We start from the raw sequence: 23,325 nt of genomic DNA, 5'->3' as shown, positions 1-23,325 counted from the left end.
AAAGTTTCTTCGGAGCAAACAGATTTATAAATTAGCCGCTTCGCAGCTTTTCTCGAAAAACGCCAAGGAAAAACTTATAATTTATCGAATGAATCCTTTTTTGAATTGAGAAAAATGCGTATACATCGTTTACCATCGCGTTGCTTTTTCTGGCCAAATTTAATGTGTAATAAGAAGATTACAAAGAGCCTGGAACTAGCGGTACTATGTTGATGGTGAGTCAAAACATCTTAACTGGAATATATATGAAAATTATATTTTTAAAATATAATGCAAAATATAAATAAACACCGCCTTGATAAATACTACATTAGCATTAATATTTAGCTTGGATCAATAAAAAAATTGAAAATACTAGAAATAAAAATAACAAACTACCAAATCCACGCACACCATACTATGATAAGCAATTAGAAGTTTCTCAGTGATTAAGCCATTTTTACAATATTGCAATATTTCAAATATTAAAATATAAGATACACAACAAATGTATTTAACTGTTTAAAACTATATGCATTAAAAAAGATAGTCTCAATCTTCAGTTACAAAGCGTTATATAAAAAAGAGATGACTGTTTTTATTATATTAACCGTGTCTTACCCAAATTACCTTAAATATAATCATCACTCTCAATATAAAAAATTATGATATTCAAGGAATTTGAATATATCTAATGTAAATAATATATTGAATATCTTAAATTCATTCCATGAATGTATCTTCTCATACTTAAGAAATAAAGAGAATTGTTGAGTGTAATACAGGAGTTTATCATTAGCAGTAGAAAAAGTAGCGATGTGGCAGACGATAAAATTTAACTGGTACATGATTTGAATACATCGACGTTCCAAGAGACTCAAGGTTATTCCGTGAGAAGTTATAGCGACTCACCACGCTCGATTATACTGTACAGATTTCCTTATTCAGTTAACAATAAGCGGGCGATACACTTTGCTATCGGGACTTCAAAGTCAATGGCCGACCTTACGTCCCTAATTATGGCACGCGCTCAAAGTCAATCGTCTTTTTTCTCACAGCTTCTCACTCCAAATTGATCCTCGATATTCATGCCAAGCATCAGGCTCTCCATTGTCCAGGTGATTTTATAAGCTAGACCATCTAATAGCTCCTCATTTATTACCCTGAAACTTACATCATTTATGCTATATTTTTTTAAACTTATAATTTCATCGTCAAAACTTTACTCGTTTACTTATACAATAGCTCGCTATTTCGTGTTGGAAGAAATGGCTAAAATGATTAATTACGCTATTTGATTTTTTTGTAATAAAAATGGTAGCTCTCAGACGTTACAAAATAAGACGTTAGCTCGATTTATACTTTCGGCATGGTGGATTTCAGAGAATCGCCATAATTCATTCGTCCTTGCATCATGGAGGAAAGAACATTGAAATAAGAAGAAGAAAAAGAAGAAGAAGGTAAAATGAAATTGTTTGCCTTCCAAGATTTTTTCCGCCTTTTCCCAAACCACTACAGACGGGTACGGATTTTTCTGCGGTTACGTATATCCGTTTCCCTTCTTCTCTATATTTTTCTTGCTAACCCACTCTTACTTTTAGATTATATCGATCCTAAAGAGTGAGATGAATCCCTGCGATGTCCTTGGCATTACTTGTTGCACAAATTTCTGAAATAGTCCCCATCCCTTAGCATATGCTCGTTGTACTCGAAGAAAAAGGGAGAAAATGGCCAATTTCTCGTGGCACTTTGAGAAGACGTAGGAGGGGGAAGGGGAGGAGAGGAGTGAGAATGCTGCCAGCTAAAAAACTGCATTGCTCGTGGTCAAGATTCAGGATGTAGCTCGAGACAGAGAATTTCCGTCTGCCACGAATACCTTGGAAGGTGGAAAAGTGCCAATTGCCATCTTGAAATAGTCCCTAATGAGAGTTCATAGCGCTACCAGGGTAAGTTTCATTTTTATCTGCAGTAAAAGCCACCCGATCCCGGATGCTGCTATATCGAGCTAGTGAAAAATCTTCTCGTTCATTTTATAAGACCATTCCAAGAGCGTTTGTGGCCCTATAATATCCTAAGTTTTTAGTATCGTCCCGCCATTTGTGGCACTGATCACCCGTTTAACTTGTACGACACCAGAAATAAATGTAGGCACCAAATACGTAATACTCTAAACTCAACGAAACAACGAAAATACACCAGGCACTTCAAATAATGATCAGATTAAAATCTTGTAATTTATACGTTTAACTTCTGTCATAACCAAAAAATTGGGTAACATTCTTGTCTGAAATCAGATAAAAGTTATTACATCAAATTATTACCAATTCTTTTAGTTGTGACGAATGATTAATTTAAAAAAAATATGGTGATTTTGAAAGTAAATCTATACCGATGAAGCTATTATTTTTAAACGATATTTAAGAAAAATGGAAAATTTGAAATGTTATAAAAATATAGTAATGTTACAGCAAACGTGTAACACAAATGTGTAAATCCTTGGGCCATTTATTACAAGGCTTCCTGACTTTTCAGTGCTGGCGTACCATTTACGTGGTCGCATTATCTAAGATCCAAATCTGTACTTGAAATTTCTATGACGGCATCGGAGAATGTAGGCGCTCTAAGCATAAAAGATTGAATTTATCGGTGACCTTATTTAGACGTTCGAGAAAAACTTTCAATTTCTACCGACGACCGCAGAAAAAATAAACACTATCATTCATTAATATCAGTCGTTTCTATTTTTCTTTAATATTTTTGTTATTATTTTAGTTAACGAAAATTTGAATATTTATAATTGATGAAATATATAGACTGCATCCAAAGAGCTAGTAGTTAGAGTACGTTAATGCACAGGCAAGTTAGTTTCAGTAGAATATATTCCGTGAAAAATTGAAAGCGCAACGTTATCCCTCAGCGAGCCGACATTCCGCGCTAATGGATTCGGCGGCTGAATCCTGGCTGGCCCAGAATAGCCGTGCAAAATGCAAACTCAATATCGTGAATCTCTTCTATGGGAAAGGGGCACCAGGTGTTCACTTTCCTGACCACAGCTTTGCAAGATCGCCTTTAAAGTCTTTTCGATCGTCCTGTCCCAGAGAAATCCGATCTGAATTTCCTCTTTCAATCCAACCCCGTCCTGAAAATATTAAGTATCTTTCGTTCCAAGATTACCCTACATTTTGTACTCTATACGAAATACCATAATCTCAACTGCACTCCGTTTATAATCAGTTTTAAGCTTCATATTTTAAAAAATAATTTTAAAGACAATTCTTTTATGAATTCAACGCTAAAATTTATCGTTTTTACAATTTTTGAGGAATATGAGCTTAAAGGAGACATTTAGAGTCACGAAGGGATCAATTAAAATTGTTCAAGGACGATAGGAACGAAATAGTATAAAATACATATATTATGACATTCTTATAATTATAGAATTGCCGTAGCAAGATTTATGAATGGTAATGCGATAAGAAATCAAAGTTTCGAACATAATGCATACGATGAAAGGGGAGTAGGGGGACACACTATGAAACCTGATTGCTGTGGTTGTTTTGGGCAGTAGAGGCTGGATTTGACGTAAAGCTAGACTCGTAGGCGAGGATAGTTGAACCGGAAGCGTGAATAATCAGGGAATATAGTCCAGACGTATGCAGGCGAAGCGAAAATCACTAAAATTCAAAGTCTGTGTATATCCGCTTTAGAAAAGAGTGATTTTATTTCATTCTCATATATAGTATTTTTCTTTCGTTAATATCAAAGAATCCAAACAGGAATAAAGGAATTTAAAAAATTCGAAACTTTTCGAACAGCTTCTTTTAAATTTATGATATTTACTTTACCACATTCATTATTTACCTTCCGTTGATATATTTGATCAAGTATAAAAAATACATTATTGTTAGAGAAAATAGGACTAAAATATCTCTTAACATGTAAAAAGATTGATGAAAGGTGAAAATTTCTGGTATATAAACTAGGTGGAATAATGGAGGATTACTGTGTAAGATGAAAGGATTCTATTAAGGTAAGGAATGAAAGGACCGAGCAAAGTTTATCGTAGTGATGGTGGGAGCCTAGGCTGGCTTGTTTAGTTTATTTACGTTGTGGCTACTTCGGAAAAGGAGGAGGTTGAAGTGGACGGAGAGTCCGCGAGTAGGCGAGGATAGCGAAGGTAAGAGCATGGATAATCAGGGAATAGAGTCCTGTCGACGCCAGCCATGGAAGAGGAACGATAAAAGGAAGATAAAAGGAACAAGGTACAAGGCGATAATGTTCCCAGCTCGTGCGAAGAGGGACTTGACGTAGGTCAAGGTACTCCCCCCACTCCTTGTTTTTATTCTGCCTTTCCCTCCTCTTTTGTTCCTTCTACGATCCTTCATTTAAAATCCCCCGCATACTTCTCAAATAATCCATTGTCACATGTACTGATTATCGCCTCTAGATTACTAGTCTTTCTACTCATCCGTTGCTACATCTTCGATCATCTCATTAATGATCATATCAGCGCTCAAATCTTTTGCTATAACAACCTATAAGTTTCTTATTATCAAGGTTTCTTCGTACAAAAAATTACTCATGTACTGCAATATAATTCAAAAACCATTTTATAGGGAAATATGTGAGAAATATTTAAATATATATATCTGATTTTTCAACATCTTCGGTGTAATATATAATTATCCAATACTCTTTAGTTCACATTAAGAATACTCAACTTTCGATCAATGTACCCTGAAATTACACGTGAGCTAAGTAACCGTGAATCGAAATTATATCAGAATACTCCGTTTTAAAAAAAAATCTCACCTTATCAGTGGGACCTAATTGCAATTTATCGGTAGTGCGCGCAAAATCGTGTTCGGTGACCTGGCAAACGCTAGCAAATACCATCAAATCCTCTCTTCCTTTCGAAAATCAAGAAAGCATCAAAGATCTTAAATATTTTCTTATACAAAATTCAACAAAGTTTATTAAGTACACAGACTTATGAATAAAATTATGAAATATAATTTTAAGCAAAAGCTTAATACTTGAGCAATAGTATAAATTTTAAACCGGTGATACTAATGTATAAATATTTATTTATCCTATAGTATAATAAGCTATTCATGAAATGTGTGTTACAAGGATAATTTGTCGGCAGTTTTTTAGAATTACTTGCCATTCGGACAATATCATGTCTTTTGAATAAATAACTTTACTTGATAATAAAGGAGTTGATAATGAAAAATAAAAGACACATATTTGAGTGGATTAAACCATAGAAGATGATAAAGGCACAAGAAAGCAAAGTTGGTTTGAAAAGGTTGAAGTCTTCTTGTTAGAGGAGGATCTTTCCATAAGAGAGGGCGTAGAGACAGTGAAATTCCAACAAGATGCACGCGTCCGCAGACAGTAAAAGCATTTTGGAAAAATCTAAGAAGCCTGAGGACCACACCCACGCGAGGATCCAGCTACATATTTGCGGAGGTCGCTTATGTCGTAAACAACATAAACATAATACAGTCAAGAAGACTCAGAGACCACACCCGGTGCACTTACGTGCTAGTAGAGATCCTCTTTTCCAAGCCTGCCAGCTCGCAACATGCTCGTTTTCCAAGTAGAAACAGCTGGGATAAGTCTAAGATGATAATATGACAGCAGCTGTCCTCTCTTAAGTACTATAAGACCTCTGTGAAAGCTTTTAATATATCAGTTTTACTATCATTCCCTCTTCCGTTTAAAGCAAACCTTCATAAGTATGCTTTGAGAATTCAAAAACATTGGAAAAATAACATAACTTAATGGCTGACCTGCCTGAGGTATTGTATAATTATCCATTAAACCTGTTGACATAACTTTTTCTACTGAATACCACTTTTAGTTAACTAATTCAATCTTTTTTATTTATTTAACAAAATTAAAAGTAATCAAAGAAATCTAAGATTAACTTATAAGATCATGTAACAAAAACTTTTTATGTGAAATAGAGCTGCAAAAAACATTATATTAAAATCAATCTTTTTCTTGTTTATTTGCTTAGGTCATCTTGTTACAATTTCTTTGTAATTGAGCAACCAAGACCATTGCTTTTAACATTGCAATTTGCTCATTGAGCTCAGGCTGTATTATTGTCGAAATTCGTCAATCGATCTCTTCTGGCTTAATGTTGACTATCCTTACAACTCCATTTCTTATAAATGTAATTTGCAAAATTTCAGATGTTTCTAGAACTTTATAAATCTGTTGCACATGATGTACTTCCTCGCCATTTAAATGTGTTATTATATCGCCAGATAATATACCACTTCTGCAAAATAATAATTTAAACTTATAATTGAGATAGCTACTGCTCATTAAATAAAATAACATCTCATATATCCGTAGTTTAAAAATTCTACCGTTATTTTACTATTTGAACAATGGCAAAGTAAGTGTGAATTCATAGATTCATAGTTTTTCTTTTTTTTAACAAATCAATGTAAACTTCATTTATTATTTCTATTAATTCTCCAAAATATATCAATTTGGTTACTGTAAAGTAATTAGTATCTAAATAATCTTTTTTGTTACCTTTAATTATGGTTTTTTAAAATTAAAACTTTTAGAGTTATGATGTTATTGCATTTAATGAATGAAAGATGTAAATATATATATAACAATAATATATACAAGAGTTTTTGCTTACATATGGGCAGGAGAGCCATAAATGACTTTCCAAACCAGTACCCCATTCCTTACGTTCAATGGAATAACATTAGCCCTTTGATGTTCAAAGATTATGTTTGGTGTAAGTGTCAATAAAGTCATTCCCATGTACCGCTTTTTAGGTACTGTATCTCGTTGACCTTATGGGGCATAGCCTGTTTTTAGGATAGTTCTTTGCTTGTTAATAAAATGTAAAAATTATACAAAACATTGATATTACCCTTGTCCTTTTTTCTCCGTTTCTGAGCTTTCTCTAAAAATTCTTTCGCATAATCTATTGGTATTGCAAAAGATATGCCTGGTGTTACTTTCATAGCATTTATCCCAATAACTTCACCATTCAAATTAACTAATGGTCCACCAGAATTACCAAACTAAATATACAATTAAAACAATTAAATTAATGAAAAATAATAGTGCAAATATTCAAATCATGCTGGAAGAACTTACAGTAATGGCAGCATCTGTTTGTATGTATGCCATTTGTGTATGAAGAATTCCAAGTTCTTTACTATGTCTGCTTACACTACTAACAACTCCGCTTGTTATTGAATTACTTAATGCTAAAGGCGATCCTATGGCAACTACAAACTCTCCAGGTCTAAGAGTTGCTGATTTTCCCAATCTAATTACTGGTAAATTTTTCTGTAACAAATAATCAGTAAGAGAAATATATAATAAATTAATTTTCAAGATAAATGCTAACTTTATTAATTCTTAAAGTTGCCAGATCACTCTTCATATCCACATCTTCTACATGAGCTATATAAGTTGATCCATCTTGAAGCTGCACCTAAAATAAAAATACCTTTTATATATTTCAAAAAATGTGTACAGTGCTGACCTATTTTGAATATATAAATAATTCTTACATTTACTGTGGAATATGGTTTATTAACAACCACATGAGCATTTGTCATAATCAATCCATCTTCAGCAACAATAAATCCAGAACCATGACTAACAGTAGCTGCTTCTCCTGTAAAGAAATCTTTCCTATCTTTCAATTAATAAATAAGTATTAAAATATATTCAACTAAGCATGAGAATGCGAAATGTACCTCTTGTTATCTTTAATTTCAATATAAACTACCGATGGAGCAGACACCTCTACCACGTCTGCAATAAAATTATATTTATCCCTGTTGTGGCTTATATCGGTAGGTATAAAAGATTTTGCATGAACTGTTGGAATTAAGTATCTCCTTATTAAAGATTGATCACAGAAATTCATTTTCCACTTGTAAAGTAAGTAACCAGTTCCAGATGCTAAAAATGAGTAAGCTAAAACACGTCGAATTGACTGAGGAAATAACTGGAACTCTTCATATTTTGCATTCTTATTATTCGAACTGAGAAAACGTTGCGAACTTAAAACAGTCGCCAGTTTCTTTGTTAAAAATTGGTTTTTCATCATTAATTTACAAGGCGAATGACAAAAATAATGTGCCATGTTTCGGTCTCACGTAACTTTGTTTACAATAATTTATAGGTTAGCGTATACCACTAGTTTAAATAATTGACATTTTACAGTTGATCGAAAATTTGTAACCGAAGTTACAAACTTAAATGCACATGTCATAATTAAAAAAATTTTGTTAAAAGGAAAATGTTAATTTATATCTTTAAATCAGATCTAGCCAAAAAGATTGTTTTTATAAGAAAATAAAAATAGAATTATTCACATTTTGACACACATTATAAATTTACTGCATTGAAGTTTTTGCAAGTCGATTATTTAAAGATAAAAAAGTTAAAAACATTTGTTCGATAATCGGTATTTTAAAAGTTGGTTCGTTATTGGTGCGACTGTTCAATGGTTGGAAATGAATGGGAATGAACCGTATGAACGGAGTGGGAAGAAGTATTGCATCATAATAACGAGAGACTTGCAATGGGTTAGGAATGCGCAGCGAAGACTTCCTGCGAACTCCTGTTCGCCTAATATTGAAAAGTCCAAAAAAGTTTCAATGACGTCTCAAAGACGTTTAAGTAACGTTCCAGATAGACGTCTTTTAAACGTCTCATAAATGTCCAGATTAAGACGTTTTCAAGCCTTTTAATCTTGTCTGGTTGTATCAGGGGAACAGGAAAAAAAGAAGCCAAAGACCCGCCATATTTTACTCTTTTACGATTAATGCATTTTATTCGTATACTTTTCCCACGTGCGCTTTACGATACATATGTTAACGATTAACATGACCACAATTGCTGGACATATTTTAATTATATTTATTGAGTTGCTTCATTGGATATTTCGTTGTCGGTGGATAAACCAGAGTTTAAATCAGCGTTGATTTTCCCGTCATTCATAGCATCGGAGATTCTGCACGAGGGGTCCGTAAAGCAAGACTCTGAATAATAACATGTATTAAGATTAAAATTAAAATCATTAACAATTTTTTTTTCCATTGTATTATTTCTCAGTGCATATTTACCCTGGGAGCAACAAATTCCATTGGCAGCACATCTCGCTGTATTTCCGCGGCACATTGCATATCCAGCGATGCAGGGTCTGGAATACAAACTTTCTTTTCTACATTTATAAGTCTCCGGAGTCCCAATGAAACAACCAATTATCGGACCACAACAAATGTTAGGTCCAAAACACTGTCCCAAATGATTAGGCCCACAAGTTGGACACTGTAATTTTAGAATCAAAACATTATTTTTTAATACCTGCTTTTATAATATTATCAAATATATGATACTCTAATTTATTTTTAAGAGAATAGTGTAATTTTTTATGATAGTGTATTAATTTACATAATTAACACAAACACTTCAAGTTTGGTTTATGATTTGACTATAAGTTTTGATAGTTATATGAATTATTATATTTAATAAATATCATTACTTCTCTCGCAAAATTCTCAAGCATGATCGCAGTTCCGCCTCTTTTACCACCCCGGGGACAATTTGTGATTAAGCAACCGCAAGTGAAAAAAAAAAGAGACGCGAAAATAATAAGCTCTTTAACCATTTTTGCTATACAGATGTTGAAACGTCGGAGGATGGAGAAAAACTGCAACTATTTGAGAATGCGAGCAGTTATTTATATTGCTCCATGTAAAATATTTAATATTCATGTTGAGTTTGTAGAGAGTTTTTCACGAAAGAGCACTCAACAGATTATGTAAATGAAATCTCCGTGTGTGAGGATATTTGAAGAATAAAAAGGTCTTATTCTATTCACACCTTTATCAAAAAGTACCGCCTATATAATATCAAATATGTTTATACATTCTTTTCTTACATACAAACTTATTTACAATAATGCAACATATAAATAAACTAAGTATTCTTTCTTCATTGTACTTATCATTGTAGCATTTTTAAAAGTCAATTTTTTCATTTACTAGTAAAAATTATCTGTTTGGTATAATCTACAATCTAAAATTTGAAGCGTTACTAAACAGACATAATTTTGCCGAACCAACTAATAGGTGGAAACCAGTCTCAAATTAACTAGCATTTTTTAACTATGAAAAGATCAGGTGCTGTTAAAATTATTATCGAAAAATGATTGACGTTTACACAATATATATATATATATATGTATGAATTTTATTTTATTTACAGTAGTACAAAACATATTATATTAACTAAAAATTATTTTTTGGGCACTTTAAGTCTTATCTTTAGTTTCTTACTTTCAAGCTTTTTAATAAGTTTCTCTTTATTCTGCTTACTATATGCGTTAATAGCTCCCCTTTTCCCTTTTTTTGTATTTTCTTGAATTTTTAATTTGCTGATTTTCACTTTCCTTTCATTTATATTATTTTTTACTGAAATATCTGTTTTCATTGATCCCTTACTTTTTATTGATTTAGGTTTTTTTAATATTTTACTTGCACCATTAATTAAATCTTCACTCTTTCGTTTTTTACTGTTATCTTTTAGCTTCATAGTTTTTGCTTGTGTAATTGAAACAGCTTCTTTGGATTCCCTAACAGGTTTCTGTTTATTCTTAGACTTTTTACTTGCTTCCTCGTTTTTGGTTTCAGATATATCAACTTCTATATTTTCTTCAGCTGTGTTGTCAACTCTAACAGTACAATTTTTTTCTATGTGTCCTGAAAAAATTAACAAATTAAAATAAATATTATTAATATATATATATATATATATATATATAAGAAACTGATTCACTGTTATATACCTTTTTGATTACATTTAAAGCAAAGGCCTGTTATTTTTGGTCCTTGTCCACATTCATGTTGTTCTAATACACATCTATTACAAGTATCACAATGCTTCCATGTAGGCTTTACACATCTTTTACAAATATTGCAATGTTTGTATCTTCTTCCATCTTTTGATGTACACTCTTTACATTTCTTACAATGCCTATTCTCATTAGAAACCCATTTCAAGCATCTCTTGCAATATTTATACCCATCTGATTCTGGAAGCTTAAATAAACGCAGAAGAATATTTGTAAAAATTCTTACTGGGGAACCATACTTTCTACCACTACTTCCTGTTATAAATAATGGATGATTGTCATAATCTACTTTATAATCTGCCATTTTTAATTCTCTTAATCCTCCATTGATTAAAGGGGGATTTGACTTTTGCTGTATTATAGATTCCATAAAGTATGGAAAAATAAATATAATTTTCAATGTATCAGTATCTTCTATATGGTTCCATTTTTTATGCAAATCTTGTATTGCTTTAATAGTTTGGGACATTGCTTCAACACGACCACCAAATGGAGGGTCACAAATTAAAATTAAATCTTTTCCACCATTTTGTGTTACAAAATCTTTAAATACATTTTTAGCTTCATTAAAGAAGAAATGATGATTAAATAGATTGTACCAGCAGTATTGGAGAGGACCAAAGAAATTATGCTGTAACATATCAAATTAATTTAAAAAAAGAAAAAAACTATTTCTTATTTAGAACAGAAACTTACAAATCTTGAATCAAAATCAAGGAGAAGACTAGAAATCTTAGATTCATAATTTTGATTAATGTATTCATGGATTCTTGGTGCTCCAATGCACAATACATTTTTCATTCCTTGTTTAATAATCATGTCTACAATGTCTTTTGTAGATTTTTCTGAAAAAAAGTATTGTGCCTCTTTCTTCACATTTCCTAGTGGTTTGAGTAATTCAGTTGGATGTGTCATTTGATAATCTGTCAAGCTCTCTGTCAAAGTATGATCAGAATGCTTTATTCTCTCCGCCTTTAAAATAAGTCTCTCGCAAGTATGACAATATATTCTGTTCATTGGATTTTCTATCATAACTTCATTAAATTTTATGAATAATTTCTTATGATTATACTTTGATATGAATCGTTTCCTCTCTAAATCCCATGTAAGTTTCTCCTGCTTGGTCAAACTGCTGTCATAATTCAGATAAAATGAGCAAAGACTTCTGTCACGACAAGCAGAGCAAGTATAAAATTTTTCTAAATTACCATTGATATATCTACCAAATAACAAAGTTGGACCTAGAATATTTATAAAAGGTAAATTTTAAGTTTAATTTTCATCAAGGAAAAAAGAAGAAAATAACATTTACCATGTGGACAATGGGGATTATTTTTTAATTCACCCCAAAAACATTGTAAACCTGATGCACTATCCATGCTTCAATAAATAGATATTTATGGTTTATGAATGAAAAAAAAGTACGTATTAGTATACATATACTATTATTTAAATGTTTTAAACACGTGCGCAGTTGTGAAACACGTGGGTCGTGGACTCGTGGATCCCCAAGATGGTTAGATTGATGTCAATTGATGTGTTGTATTATTATATACATATATATACGTAATACATGTCGGTATTTCAACTCAGATCTCAGACTCTATAACTATAGAGTAAACATGACTCAGTAAACTCTTATTTTTTATACATATATATCTACTACTGTAATATTATAATAAATCAATAATAAAAAATTTAAATCTCCTTTATCTAATCATGGAACACGAGGGAAATTATTAAATCAGAAGAGAAAAAGGAAACTGAAGTGAAACTAACATTACTAAACACATTGGATTGGACAAATAGTATACATATACTATATACTGCACCATACTGCACTGAGCACTCAGCTCAGCATTCAGCAACCCGGCAGTCCCGGCACTTGGCATTGGCATTTGGCAAGCCCACTGCAGAGACGCTGATCAGTCAACATTTACGGTACCTTACTTACCGATTTCTGTCAGGCGTCAGCCGACTGCCGACCGAACCCTATTAACCCAGGGGCCCAGCGAGGCCCCAGCGCCCCCAGCAGCCCAGGCAGGCCGCAGGCCCAGGGGCCACAGCTGAGCGGCAGGCCTGGGCGTGGGCACTGGGCAGTGCTGGGCTGGGGCAGGCCAATGAGGCCAAGTCTCCTGTATCAGCCGTCTTAGGCACTTGGTTCTCTAGTTTCAAATTTGTGCAAAAATTATAAGTGCAGATACAGACTCAAAAAAGAACAACTCTCTCGGATCATATCCCATTTATTAGAAAAAATTTATAATTTAATAGGAAGGATTAAAATTTTTAATAAATATACATTAGCAATAATATTTGTTTTATTTCACATTTTAGTGTGTCCTACAAGTGCAACTGTATTCTCATTTTAAGTCTATATTGATGCATTTAATGTATACTTATTTTTGCAACAAATATTTAATTTAAGTATAAGGCATATGAAGACCCTAAAAGATACACATCTTTTCAATCTTTGTTTAACATTTCTTTTTATTCTACCATAAAAATATATTTTTCATACTGTGCGTCAATACTGAATTTGGTGTTACTCTTACATTTTACTGATACAGCTACAATCAGTGTATTTACTTATAATTTCTATATAATCAAGAGACTCAGTACAGAATTTTACACCAGATAAATGTTCGAAATATTAGGCAAATTATTGAAAACCTGGTACCATGTTATTTTTTTCTTGAATAATAAATGTCTTTGATAATAATAAAGAATATAAATTTACTATCTAATCTTAATACAAAAAAGAAAGAGCAATAATCCAACATAATTATACTGAAATATTGTAGTTAGATGTACTATGTATGCTTTATAATAAAGTTTTGTGAACAATTTGTAAACTTATTTTACAATATTCTTTGTCAATTAGATGGAGCTATAACTTCTGCAAATCTATATATCACAGACTATTATTATAATCATAATAAACAAAAAAATTCTGTGTTACACTATTACAGTTATAGCTTAATACCAAATTATAACTAACACATATTCATATTACAATATCATATTAGCAGGGGTACAGTATGAATATAATTTAATTTATTTTTGTATTAACTAGATTTATAACATTATGTAGTTTATTTTGCCAGCTATTATTACTAAAAAATATACTAATTAGATAAATACTGATTTTTATATCTCTTGTATTATTAAAATATAGAAACAAGGACATCTCACAGTTCAAAAATACCTGTTAATAAATTTTACTATAAATAGAGCATCCTAAAATTTCCATAATATTTAAATGAGAAACAAGTTTTTAGTTTCTCATTTAAATATTGGTTACATTTAAAAGTTTATAAATTAATACTGATTAACTTTTTTTAGTAAAATTTTAAGTAAAATTTTTGTTAGTTCTGTAAATCTTGAATTCAATATTTTTTACACAATATATAATTTTCTTGTGTATCTTAAGTAGACTTATTAAGTAATTAATTATATTTACATAATTGACTAAAAAGCTTCTGTTATAATGTTCAATAAAATGAATAAATATTTGTTTCATTCATAATATTCATTCCAGATCTAGGCCATACAGAAAAATTAAAAATAATATATATTCTTTTAATTTAACATGAATCTCTTTAGTAATTGCTTTGTCATGAATTATTATCTATGTAAATATTTCACTCGTACTCACATTATGCAAGCAATTGTATGGCAAACTATGAATTAACATGTTTTTGTTATTCAATTTGTCATTGCAAACACAATAACAACTATATGATTCTCATACAATTTTTATAAATTCTAAATCTGTACGCAAGTTACTGTACATATGCTAAAAGGATTTAGAACTAAAACACTATTTATTTTGAAAAAGAACACAAATGGAGTATTCTCTAATAGTAAATTTTCCATTGAAACATTAAATAAAGTATGTTGTAGATAAAAACTGATCACATTGTACTCAGCAGTTTTAATGCTTTTTTAAAAATACGCAAGATAAGTTTTTCTTAGTTATTTAGGTGCTTCCACTTGACTAATTTTTAATTTCAACAAAATATTACATATATTTTTGAAATTACACCTATTCTATTGCAAATTTTATTTCAGTTTCAATTCCTATGCTTATGATTCCACTGTTAAGTTTTGTCCTCTATACTAAAAGCTACTCTTCTCTACTGATCACACAGCTGTATACATTAAAACCTATTGAATTGTGCTACAGTTTCACGAGACTCAATCTGCTCTAGTATTAAAGTTCCATCAACAACATAACTTGCGTGTATTTTAAGTAACTACAAAGCTATTAATCTAGATTGACAGCAACTCCACCTTTGCTGCAACTTTTGTTGTTGCTCTATATGATTATCGGATAAATTCCTTGTTAAGCCTACCTGCCCAGTTTTCAGTTTTCTAGGATCCAAATTGGCCCCCAAAGTTTGTACTCCCTTAGCAAGTTTGGAGAATGGTGACAAAATATCTTTAGTAGTAGATGTCACTGGGCTTGTAACATTTGAGATATTTTGTTTTATAGACTTTAATGCTGATTCACTCTGAGATGAGGTAATACTTAATGTCAAATCTTGCTCAGAAGTAGATCTTTTCTTATCCTGTAATTTATTATCCGTTTGTAAAGAAGAACTTTTTACAGGATTTAGTACTGTTGTATTATCAACTTCTCCACTAGAATGACTAATATTCTTGTTTAAATTTAGCATTGATAGAGCTGCATTTTCATTTTTATCGTTGTCATTGTCTGCCACACTTTGAATAGTTATCTCAGGCTTTGTTATTATGAAATCTTTTTGCGAAATAGAAGATGGTATCAAATTTAATCCTTCAACTTTTAAGTTATCATTCGTCGTAAAAGCTTCGTCATTACAAGCTTCATTAGGATCGCCCTCAATTTTTGCCAATGCAGAATTGTTCACACCCATGATGATTCCAATGGAAGGAGTATAAGCTTCCATTAATTTTTTATCATGAATAAATTGCTCTGGTTTTTCTAGATGTATTGATGGAATATCATCATCTCCGCTACTACTACTGCTGATACTATCTCTTTTTTTCATTGTATTCGAAGTAATTTCTGTATCTCCAACAGTAAATGTAGGTTTTGGCGATTTTTCAATTTCTCTATTATTTAAATTTCTAACTTCACCTGTAGACTTTTTAGAACCAAAAGTGTGGCTAAATTTATTTAATTTACTAAATTGTTCAGACATATTGCTTAAAGCCTTTGTACCTGTAATTAGATTATTATCTTTGGATATTTTATTATAGCAGGGCAAAAAAAGGAAATTCTATAATTAATCTTTACTCTACCTGCAGTTTTTAAAGCAAGAAGCTGGGTTTCAGAAACATTTCTTGTTAACTCCGGGAATGAGGATATGTCTAACAAACCAGTAGATCCTTTACTATTGACTAATTTACTCTTTCTTTTATCCAAAGATACATTCATTGCAATAGGAATATTTGGAATATTAGCTATTTCAAGTGCTACTGAAATTGCTTCGCATATTGCTTTCAAAGATTCTGAAAAAGAATATAGCAGAAAGTTACTCCAAAAAATATTTCTTTAAGATTAATACTCATACCTATGCCTTCTTCTTCATTTTTAATAACAACAGCCATATTATTAAAGAACCTTAGATTTGTGCTTCGGAACATATGGAAGTAGCCACATTCATTTGCTACTTTATAATTAATTCTAATGCAATGATACTGTTTATTCTTAAAAATAGATACTGTACTTTCTGGTTGGCCAAACTCTATTAATACAATATCAGACAACAAAACTCTTTGATAATTAGTTACTTTATCTATTTGATCATCATAATCAGCTAAGTAATAGCTATCTCGTGTTAGTATCAATATTGTATCCATTTCTGTTTCTGTTGGATCACCAGTCCTATTCAAAACATTATTATCATTAATTACATATGACTTTAAATTAAAATTCTTCACGTAATAGGTAATTTTTTACCCATGACGACAGTTTTAGTGTTTATGTATATATAATTTAAATAAAACATACACAGGATCGGCGTCAATAAGTCCCCAGCTACCAAGTATAATCTCAGAATCAGGTATTAACAATTTTTTACAGTCCTCAATTAATAATTTCACATGAACAGCAGTAGCTGCATTGTCCTCTTCTTCAGTTCGCTCCTGGAATATTTCTTCACTTACAGAATTTCCCAACATCAAGTCAATTGATGCTTGTCTATAAGCATCTTTAAAACGATTCAAATAGTACCTGTAAGCATGAATTTAATCAAGATATTAAATATTACATATTTTTAAAGAATTGATGGCCTGTGAACATTTCATTTATTCAGATTCAAAATACGTAATTGTGTCAGGAAGTGATTTAACAAATTTAATTAATCATTATTTAATTAGACTTAAAAATTGTTTAAACGTTAAATAGCTTTTACATTATAGTATTTATATTAACGAGCTTTTATCAAAGCTACCTATATCTAAGCCTGCTGTAAATTGCGAACCTTGTCATGTCAAATATAGTAGAAGCGTAAAGAAAATCAATGTAAGTAGTAATTTGTAGTTCTATTTTCGGTGGTTTTGCGGGTATAAGTTCAAGACAGCAATTGTCAAGGATGTCTAAATAATGTGACCAATCGTCATTCAATTGGTTAATGTCGATAGTATTTCCTAGTAAGGTATCTATCGCTGCTTGACGTATGTCATCCATAAAGTGTTGTTGAAAATATCTATAGGAAAATGAAAGGATAGTGTGAAGGTTCTATCCAATTCAATATTACCATCTGACAGATATTTCAATAATAAAATAGACGAATTCCATTGTAATTCAATTGTCAAAATGAAGTTTTTACGTGTGCTTTTAGGTATATATATAAAATTTAAGAGTTACTTCTTACCTATTTGCAGAGTTCATGCCATCCTTCATTAAACCTGTAAACTTTCGTTCACCAGTTCTTGTATAGTCCCCCTATAATATTTTTAATTAAATTAAATGAATTAAATTATGGAAACAATAATAGAATGAAATAGCAATGATTGTTTATCCCTTTTGTTAGTATTATGTTACAGCAAAAACCAAAAATTACAGACCTTTAATGCATTTGTCCCAGCATACTGCTTACTAATAATATCACCATTATTAGCCCAAAGCAATTGAAAAGTTTGTCTTATGTTCGTAGGCAAAATACCATCAGGGGGTATTAAGCCTAGTTTTGAGAACTGCATTTCCATGACTGCTTTTCCTATTGCAGTTTGTACAACATTTGTTCTGTCCAAACAATCTATACAGTTAACTCGAAAAACTCCCTTTTGCATGCAAATAGTGCCTTGTTTATCTCGCCAGCAATATCCCATATTTGTTAGAACCGAATGCAGTGCATTCACAAGAATAGAAACATTCTCAAAATGCATACCACGACTATACATTTCAAACAATTTCATAAAACAATCTTGATTAATATTGAGAGCAGTGTTTTTTAATTGAACTTACCAGTATTCATGAAAATCAAACGTTGTATATGTGATATCCTCATGATTATAATTAATTACATGATTACAGTAGGCTTCCCAGATTATTTTTTCTTTCCCAGTTTGCTCTATCAAATTAACTATACAAATTGGACCATAGCTTAACAGCTCTTCAGTAAAATGTTTTTCAAATGCTATCTGTGTTTCTGCTTCATCTGAAATTATAATTAAAATAAACCAAGCTGCATAAGTACAGAAAAATTAATTAAGGAAGCCTACCTTTGTCAATTCTAGGTGGTGGTTTATATTTATAACCAGGTTGTGACCAGTATACAGGTACACTCCCTCGAACTTGTACAAAAGACACTTGATGGTCATGATACCAAACTAACTGTTCAGTCTCAACATAATTTGCACATTTTCCATTTTCATCAACACCACGTCGCTTATATCTTGTTCCTGCTCTAAATCTGCTCCTTCTAGATATTATTGCCAATTTAAAAATTTCATATTGAGGTCGCTCATCAAAACCAACTTCAACCTGACATTCTTCTATTTGAACATATCCCTGAATTATTGGCAATATCCAGCAATCTGCTTTTTCTGTCTGAAAAATTTGAAATAAAAAGTGATCCAATCAATGACATAAAATTTATTAATATCTCTTTCAGTTACAATATATAAAAAGCTCTTACTTTCAAATTAATTATATCTTGCAGCATAAATTTGTTCCAAAAAAATCTATCATCAACTCTCTGCCAGAGGGGTTTACTTAAATATTCATTGACTTGCTCTGATTCTAGAACACATTGTCGTTGTAAACTATTTGTAATATCTTTGGTATTACAGAAAAAAAAAGAATCAGTTTCTGTAAAAATCTTATTTAACTCTTCTAAAATTCTTTTCTCAAATCTCTCCTTATCCTTAGGAGCAGATCTTTTAGTTACTGATGACTTCACCTAAAATAATATCATTCCCTACTCAAAATTCATATTTATGTATGGACTTATATAATTAAAGTATATTATAATTATACTAGCATACCTGTAAAGTTGCTAATGCAGCAGCTTGCTGAGTAGTATTTTTTATAGTATTTGTAGCATTCTTAATAGTTCCCCATGTTTTGACAAATGCTGCTTTCTGGGGAACGTCAAATAATCCTATTGTACTTTTTTTCTTTGGCAAATTTTGATGCTTTTTGCATGGCAACAATCCAATATCAAAATTTTCAGAGCCAATGTGTAAAAATGCAATTGATTTTATCTTATAAACAATATGACCATTGTAAAGTTCACCTACAATAGCTATCTCCTTTATAAGCATTAAGCGTGGCTCCAGCACTCCTATTTGTTCTATTTTGCCAACAATGCCATAAAACATTCCAAGGCATTCCAAATCTCTTGCAGATGCCCATTCCCAGTCTATAAGTAAATTAATATTTAATACATTCAAATATTTACATATAAAAAATCTTAAATAACAAAACCTCTAAAAATTAAAAGTAAACACCTATTTTGAGGAATTCCATTTATTGGAATCGCTTGTGGACAGTAAAAATGTATTTAAGTCAATTACTTACTTTTATCTAAGGTAAAAAATCACTCAAAAATAAATTTATTTCGAAAGAAATTAGATGACTTTTGTTAATTTTGACAGATACTTGCCTGAATTGGCAGAGAATTCCCCAGTAAACTTGTCACACCATAGGCTATGTCTCTCTTTCACAAAAATAAAATGTGTATCAGTACGAAATAGTTCCATTATTGAGATTATTCGAATAATGACAGTTTTTCTTTGGCATCAACGACGTTTTATCTTCGCTCCTCGCGAAAGAGAGGTTTTCACATTTTCACCATCTACCAACGATACGTCGAGTGTCGACATCATAATACAGTTGCACCACTCGCAGTTGCATCCGTATCTAGCGCCACCGCTAGGTGGTCACCGAACGGAGCAGTCTCGACTCTCGATTATAACTTTATAAGAAGACTCCCTTGGCCGGTGGCCCTCGAGCTCGAGATCCTCGAGATACATAAAGTGCCCAGAAGCACCACGCCACCACCCCGTCGGCCGTCACCCTTGTGGCTTCAACTCCGCAATGACTTTGCACTACTACAGTAAAATAATGAAAGCGCGATAATTGAAATAGTTTTATTTACTATTTAAAAATTTCAATATTATGTAAACTAATATGAGTTTACTAATTCCTACGCTTAGTCATGACCAATTTTTCATAGAAAAGTTCGTTTAATCTCTATTAGAAAATCGGTAAAAAATATTAGTTGAAATAAACAAAACTATCATAGGCATAGTAGTTTTATTATTTTTATGTTAATAAAAATACATAATAAAAAACATAAGGTGAGATTTGACAGTTTTGTATATTTAAACGTTTTATTTCGTATAAGCTTAATTTACATTTAACATATAAGTACATATGATAAGAAGCATGTGAAAATATTTATTTTCCCAATAAATTTGGGGCTTATGCAAATGAAGTAAGAATTTTCCTATTATAGTAAGGAAAACTGTTAATTTAATAAATCTAAGTTAATCTTACTATCAAATAATACATTTTAACATTGTTTTTCATGCTTTTCATTACCCTAATTTTTTCCAGAATAACTGATTCGAAAAGATTTTGAATCACATTTTTATTTTTTTTTAAAACATTAAATAATAAATTTAGAACTTTACTACAAATCACAATTGCTCATCTTTTTATAAGGCTCGAAATTTGAAAAGAGTATTTAAGAGTATACAATATTTACTCTTTAATGCTCTTTCCAATCAAATTATTCATTGTCTTCTGTTTCACTTTTTCTGTCATGTTTACTTTTCTTAGATTTATATTCCTCCCATTTTCTATGGTTAAGCATTTGGAAATCATCTACTTTAGCTATTAATTCTAAATACTTTGCCAATTTTAATAGTTCCCTATCTTTATTTCTTGTAGTGTGAGCATGTCTAAAAGCCCTTATCCTCAGTCCTGATTGAGGATTCATAATAAAATTTCTTCTAATATCATCAAACATTATAGTATTCTTTGCAGAAAATTGCTTATACTTTCCCCATATAATTCCTAGTGGTTTAACTCCAACAACTCCATATTTTGGAGTATGAACTGAAATCATAGCAAGAGCATCTAAATGAAAAGCTATTTTGTAATCTGGGTGACTAGAAACACCTAACAGTTTCATTTTTTCATTTATCCATCTCATGCTTGTAGCAGACCAAATTACTATATCATAGTTTTTATAAGCACTACTTAGAAATTCATGAAGGTAGGGACGCATCAACTCAATACCACTTTCAGCTGTTGATCTATGATCAAAAAGTGTATAATCTATATCTAGTACAAGAAGTTTCTTCCCTTCCCTAAGGGGATTTAATTCATTTATGACATATTGGTCAATTCGTTTTTGAATTTTGCGAAGGTAAACTTCAGACTTTTCAATTTTAATTTCTTCTTCTTCAATTTCAAGGTCATTTACTACATCAGGCATATCTTCAGGTGCTTGGCTCACTTGTGCAATATCTTCTTCTCTCGATCCCATTAGCATTATCTTAAAACCTGGTTTTAAATCCAGTCTTTGTATTAAGTCATCATCCTTTGCTGCTTTGCCTAGTGAACAAATGTTTTACAAATTTTTATGAATAAATTCAAATATTGAAAGCAATATATTAACATTAATTTAAATTAAAACTATTGTACATATGATAACATCAATGTCCAAAATGTAAAACTGACTAAATAAAATTATTAACACTTAAGATATACTAAAGCTCATTTCTAGTAACTATTATATAGATATTTCAAAACATAACCTTTGCATTTTAAGTTTAATAATTTTTGACGTTCAGGGCGAACCCCAGTAAGTTTGTATATGTACTCTTTTAAAAGCACAACAGTGTCTTCTCCTTCCATATCGCGAATCACAAATTCTTTTCCGCTCCATTTCACTATAATCTCTATTTCTTTATCTGTTGTCTCTTCCATCCGATTATTAACCTCTACCTCCATTCGATATTTTCTATTATCACTTTTCTTGTTGATAATGCAAATGATGCAATTGGTATTTGTAGGTATAATGTATATCGTATATGTATACATACACTCGTAATGTGTTAAATTATTGTATCCCTGGCTACCTGTGTTGGTATTTTACTATATATAGACTACTCCACTCACACTCAGCCAGCTCTTGCCCTTTGCTCTCTACACTACACTACTCAACACACAACACGGCTTCCACCCGTCGACCGTCACTCGTATAGTATGGGATGGATGGTGATTTGGAGGTCCAGATTACTCCAGATCGTTTGATCGATGTGTATTGTATGTATGTAGTATGTGTAGACTGTATGTACTGCACTCTCCCTGCATTTCGCATATTTGTAAACATTAATTGTTGTAATTATTATAGGGAAATTTTTACTCCTATTATATTCTTTAATTGACGTTTCATTACATTTAAATGCATGTTGCAAATTTGCAATATAGTGTCAGTTCAGAGCAATTCTGAGGTTTATATGATGGGTGATATTACGGTGATACCTCAATTTAAACCTCAATTTCTCTCTAAAAACACATACTTTATAGTATTGAAGGTAACGATTGTTGTGGAAACTGCAGCATTGATAAGAAAAGGACGCTACATTATTGTTTTGAGAGCATTTATTGTTATAAAAGTATAGTTTGTAATTTGAATAGGAAGCTAATAATAAAAAACATATTTAAGGATTTAAATATTTTCTGTAAATTTTTAAATTTAAATAAATGAAAATAATTTATAATTATATATACATATTGCATAATTATATCTGTGAAACTATACATATGTATAATCGACAAACTATATATATAGTATATGAAAATTATTATAAATAATGACTTAAATACATATTTTATTTAGTTTTAAATTTTATAAAAAGTATCTAAATGTACATATATTAATTGCGGCTTTATTTTATGAGCAAATTCATGTGTT

General features: G+C 31.2%; 5 protein-coding genes across 12 annotated transcripts; all 5 read right to left on the bottom strand.

Moving 5' to 3' along the window:
* Window positions 1-5,913: 5,913 nt before the first annotated feature.
* On the bottom strand, window positions 5,914-8,508 carry HtrA2 (HTRA2-related serine protease). 4 transcript variants are annotated; one of them, XM_066730242.1, is made up of 7 exons: window positions 7,734-8,508; window positions 7,545-7,668; window positions 7,379-7,465; window positions 7,123-7,317; window positions 6,893-7,046; window positions 6,653-6,812; window positions 5,914-6,274 (listed from the first exon to the last, which is right to left on the bottom strand). In XM_066730242.1, exons 1-7 carry the CDS (start codon window positions 8,123-8,125, stop codon window positions 6,109-6,111), a joined length of 1,278 nt encoding a protein of 425 aa, XP_066586339.1. In that variant the 5' UTR covers window positions 8,126-8,508; the 3' UTR covers window positions 5,914-6,108. The 4 variants fall into 4 exon arrangements, with proteins under 4 accessions (XP_066586339.1, XP_066586342.1, XP_066586341.1 ...); XM_066730245.1 differs by having other exon boundaries at window positions 7,545-7,651; window positions 7,734-7,873; XM_066730244.1 differs by having other exon boundaries at window positions 7,545-7,663; window positions 7,734-7,871.
* A 262-nt stretch (window positions 8,509-8,770) lies between these two features.
* Window positions 8,771-9,676, bottom strand: LOC136775549 (oxytocin-neurophysin 1-like). The gene is made up of 3 exons (XM_066730425.1): window positions 9,530-9,676; window positions 9,111-9,315; window positions 8,771-9,026 (listed from the first exon to the last, which is right to left on the bottom strand). Exons 1-3 carry the CDS (start codon window positions 9,653-9,655, stop codon window positions 8,905-8,907), a joined length of 453 nt encoding a protein of 150 aa, XP_066586522.1. The 5' UTR covers window positions 9,656-9,676; the 3' UTR covers window positions 8,771-8,904.
* A 608-nt stretch (window positions 9,677-10,284) lies between these two features.
* LOC136775555 (rRNA N6-adenosine-methyltransferase ZCCHC4) lies at window positions 10,285-12,279 on the bottom strand. Its single transcript, XM_066730438.1, has 4 exons — window positions 12,213-12,279; window positions 11,597-12,141; window positions 10,835-11,531; window positions 10,285-10,748 (listed from the first exon to the last, which is right to left on the bottom strand). The coding sequence occupies exons 1-4, from the start codon at window positions 12,277-12,279 to the stop codon at window positions 10,285-10,287; spliced, it is 1,773 nt and encodes a 590-aa protein (XP_066586535.1).
* sp3 (spermathreecae) lies at window positions 11,926-20,208 on the bottom strand. Of its 5 annotated transcripts, none has more exons than XM_066730431.1 (15): window positions 19,999-20,208; window positions 19,379-19,755; window positions 19,030-19,293; window positions 18,614-18,941; window positions 18,357-18,549; window positions 17,957-18,284; window positions 17,764-17,834; window positions 17,371-17,595; window positions 16,899-17,120; window positions 16,459-16,772; window positions 16,187-16,396; window positions 12,680-16,106; window positions 12,213-12,509; window positions 12,109-12,141; window positions 11,926-12,032 (listed from the first exon to the last, which is right to left on the bottom strand). In XM_066730431.1, exons 1-12 carry the CDS (start codon window positions 20,093-20,095, stop codon window positions 15,157-15,159), a joined length of 3,579 nt encoding a protein of 1,192 aa, XP_066586528.1. In that variant the 5' UTR covers window positions 20,096-20,208; the 3' UTR covers window positions 11,926-12,032; window positions 12,109-12,141; window positions 12,213-12,509; window positions 12,680-15,156. The 5 variants fall into 5 exon arrangements, with proteins under 5 accessions (XP_066586528.1, XP_066586529.1, XP_066586530.1 ...); XM_066730432.1 differs by having other exon boundaries at window positions 12,733-16,106; XM_066730433.1 differs by having other exon boundaries at window positions 12,855-16,106.
* Window positions 20,209-20,723: 515 nt separating this feature from the next.
* Ublcp1 (Ubiquitin-like domain-containing C-terminal domain phosphatase 1) lies at window positions 20,724-23,127 on the bottom strand. The gene is made up of 2 exons (XM_066730631.1): window positions 22,163-23,127; window positions 20,724-21,959 (listed from the first exon to the last, which is right to left on the bottom strand). Exons 1-2 carry the CDS (start codon window positions 22,446-22,448, stop codon window positions 21,130-21,132), a joined length of 1,116 nt encoding a protein of 371 aa, XP_066586728.1. The 5' UTR covers window positions 22,449-23,127; the 3' UTR covers window positions 20,724-21,129.
* Between the last annotated feature and the right edge of the window lie 198 nt (window positions 23,128-23,325).

This window comes from Prorops nasuta, unplaced genomic scaffold (assembly GCF_024137725.1).
Source record: "Prorops nasuta isolate Cenicafe-Biocafe unplaced genomic scaffold, Cenicafe_Pnas_1.2 PNAS00008, whole genome shotgun sequence".
In the NCBI taxonomy this organism is placed as follows: Eukaryota; Metazoa; Arthropoda; class Insecta; order Hymenoptera; family Bethylidae; genus Prorops; species Prorops nasuta.
The sequence above is the reverse complement of the archived record's forward strand: the minus strand, read 5'-3'. Positions and strand labels throughout refer to the sequence as shown.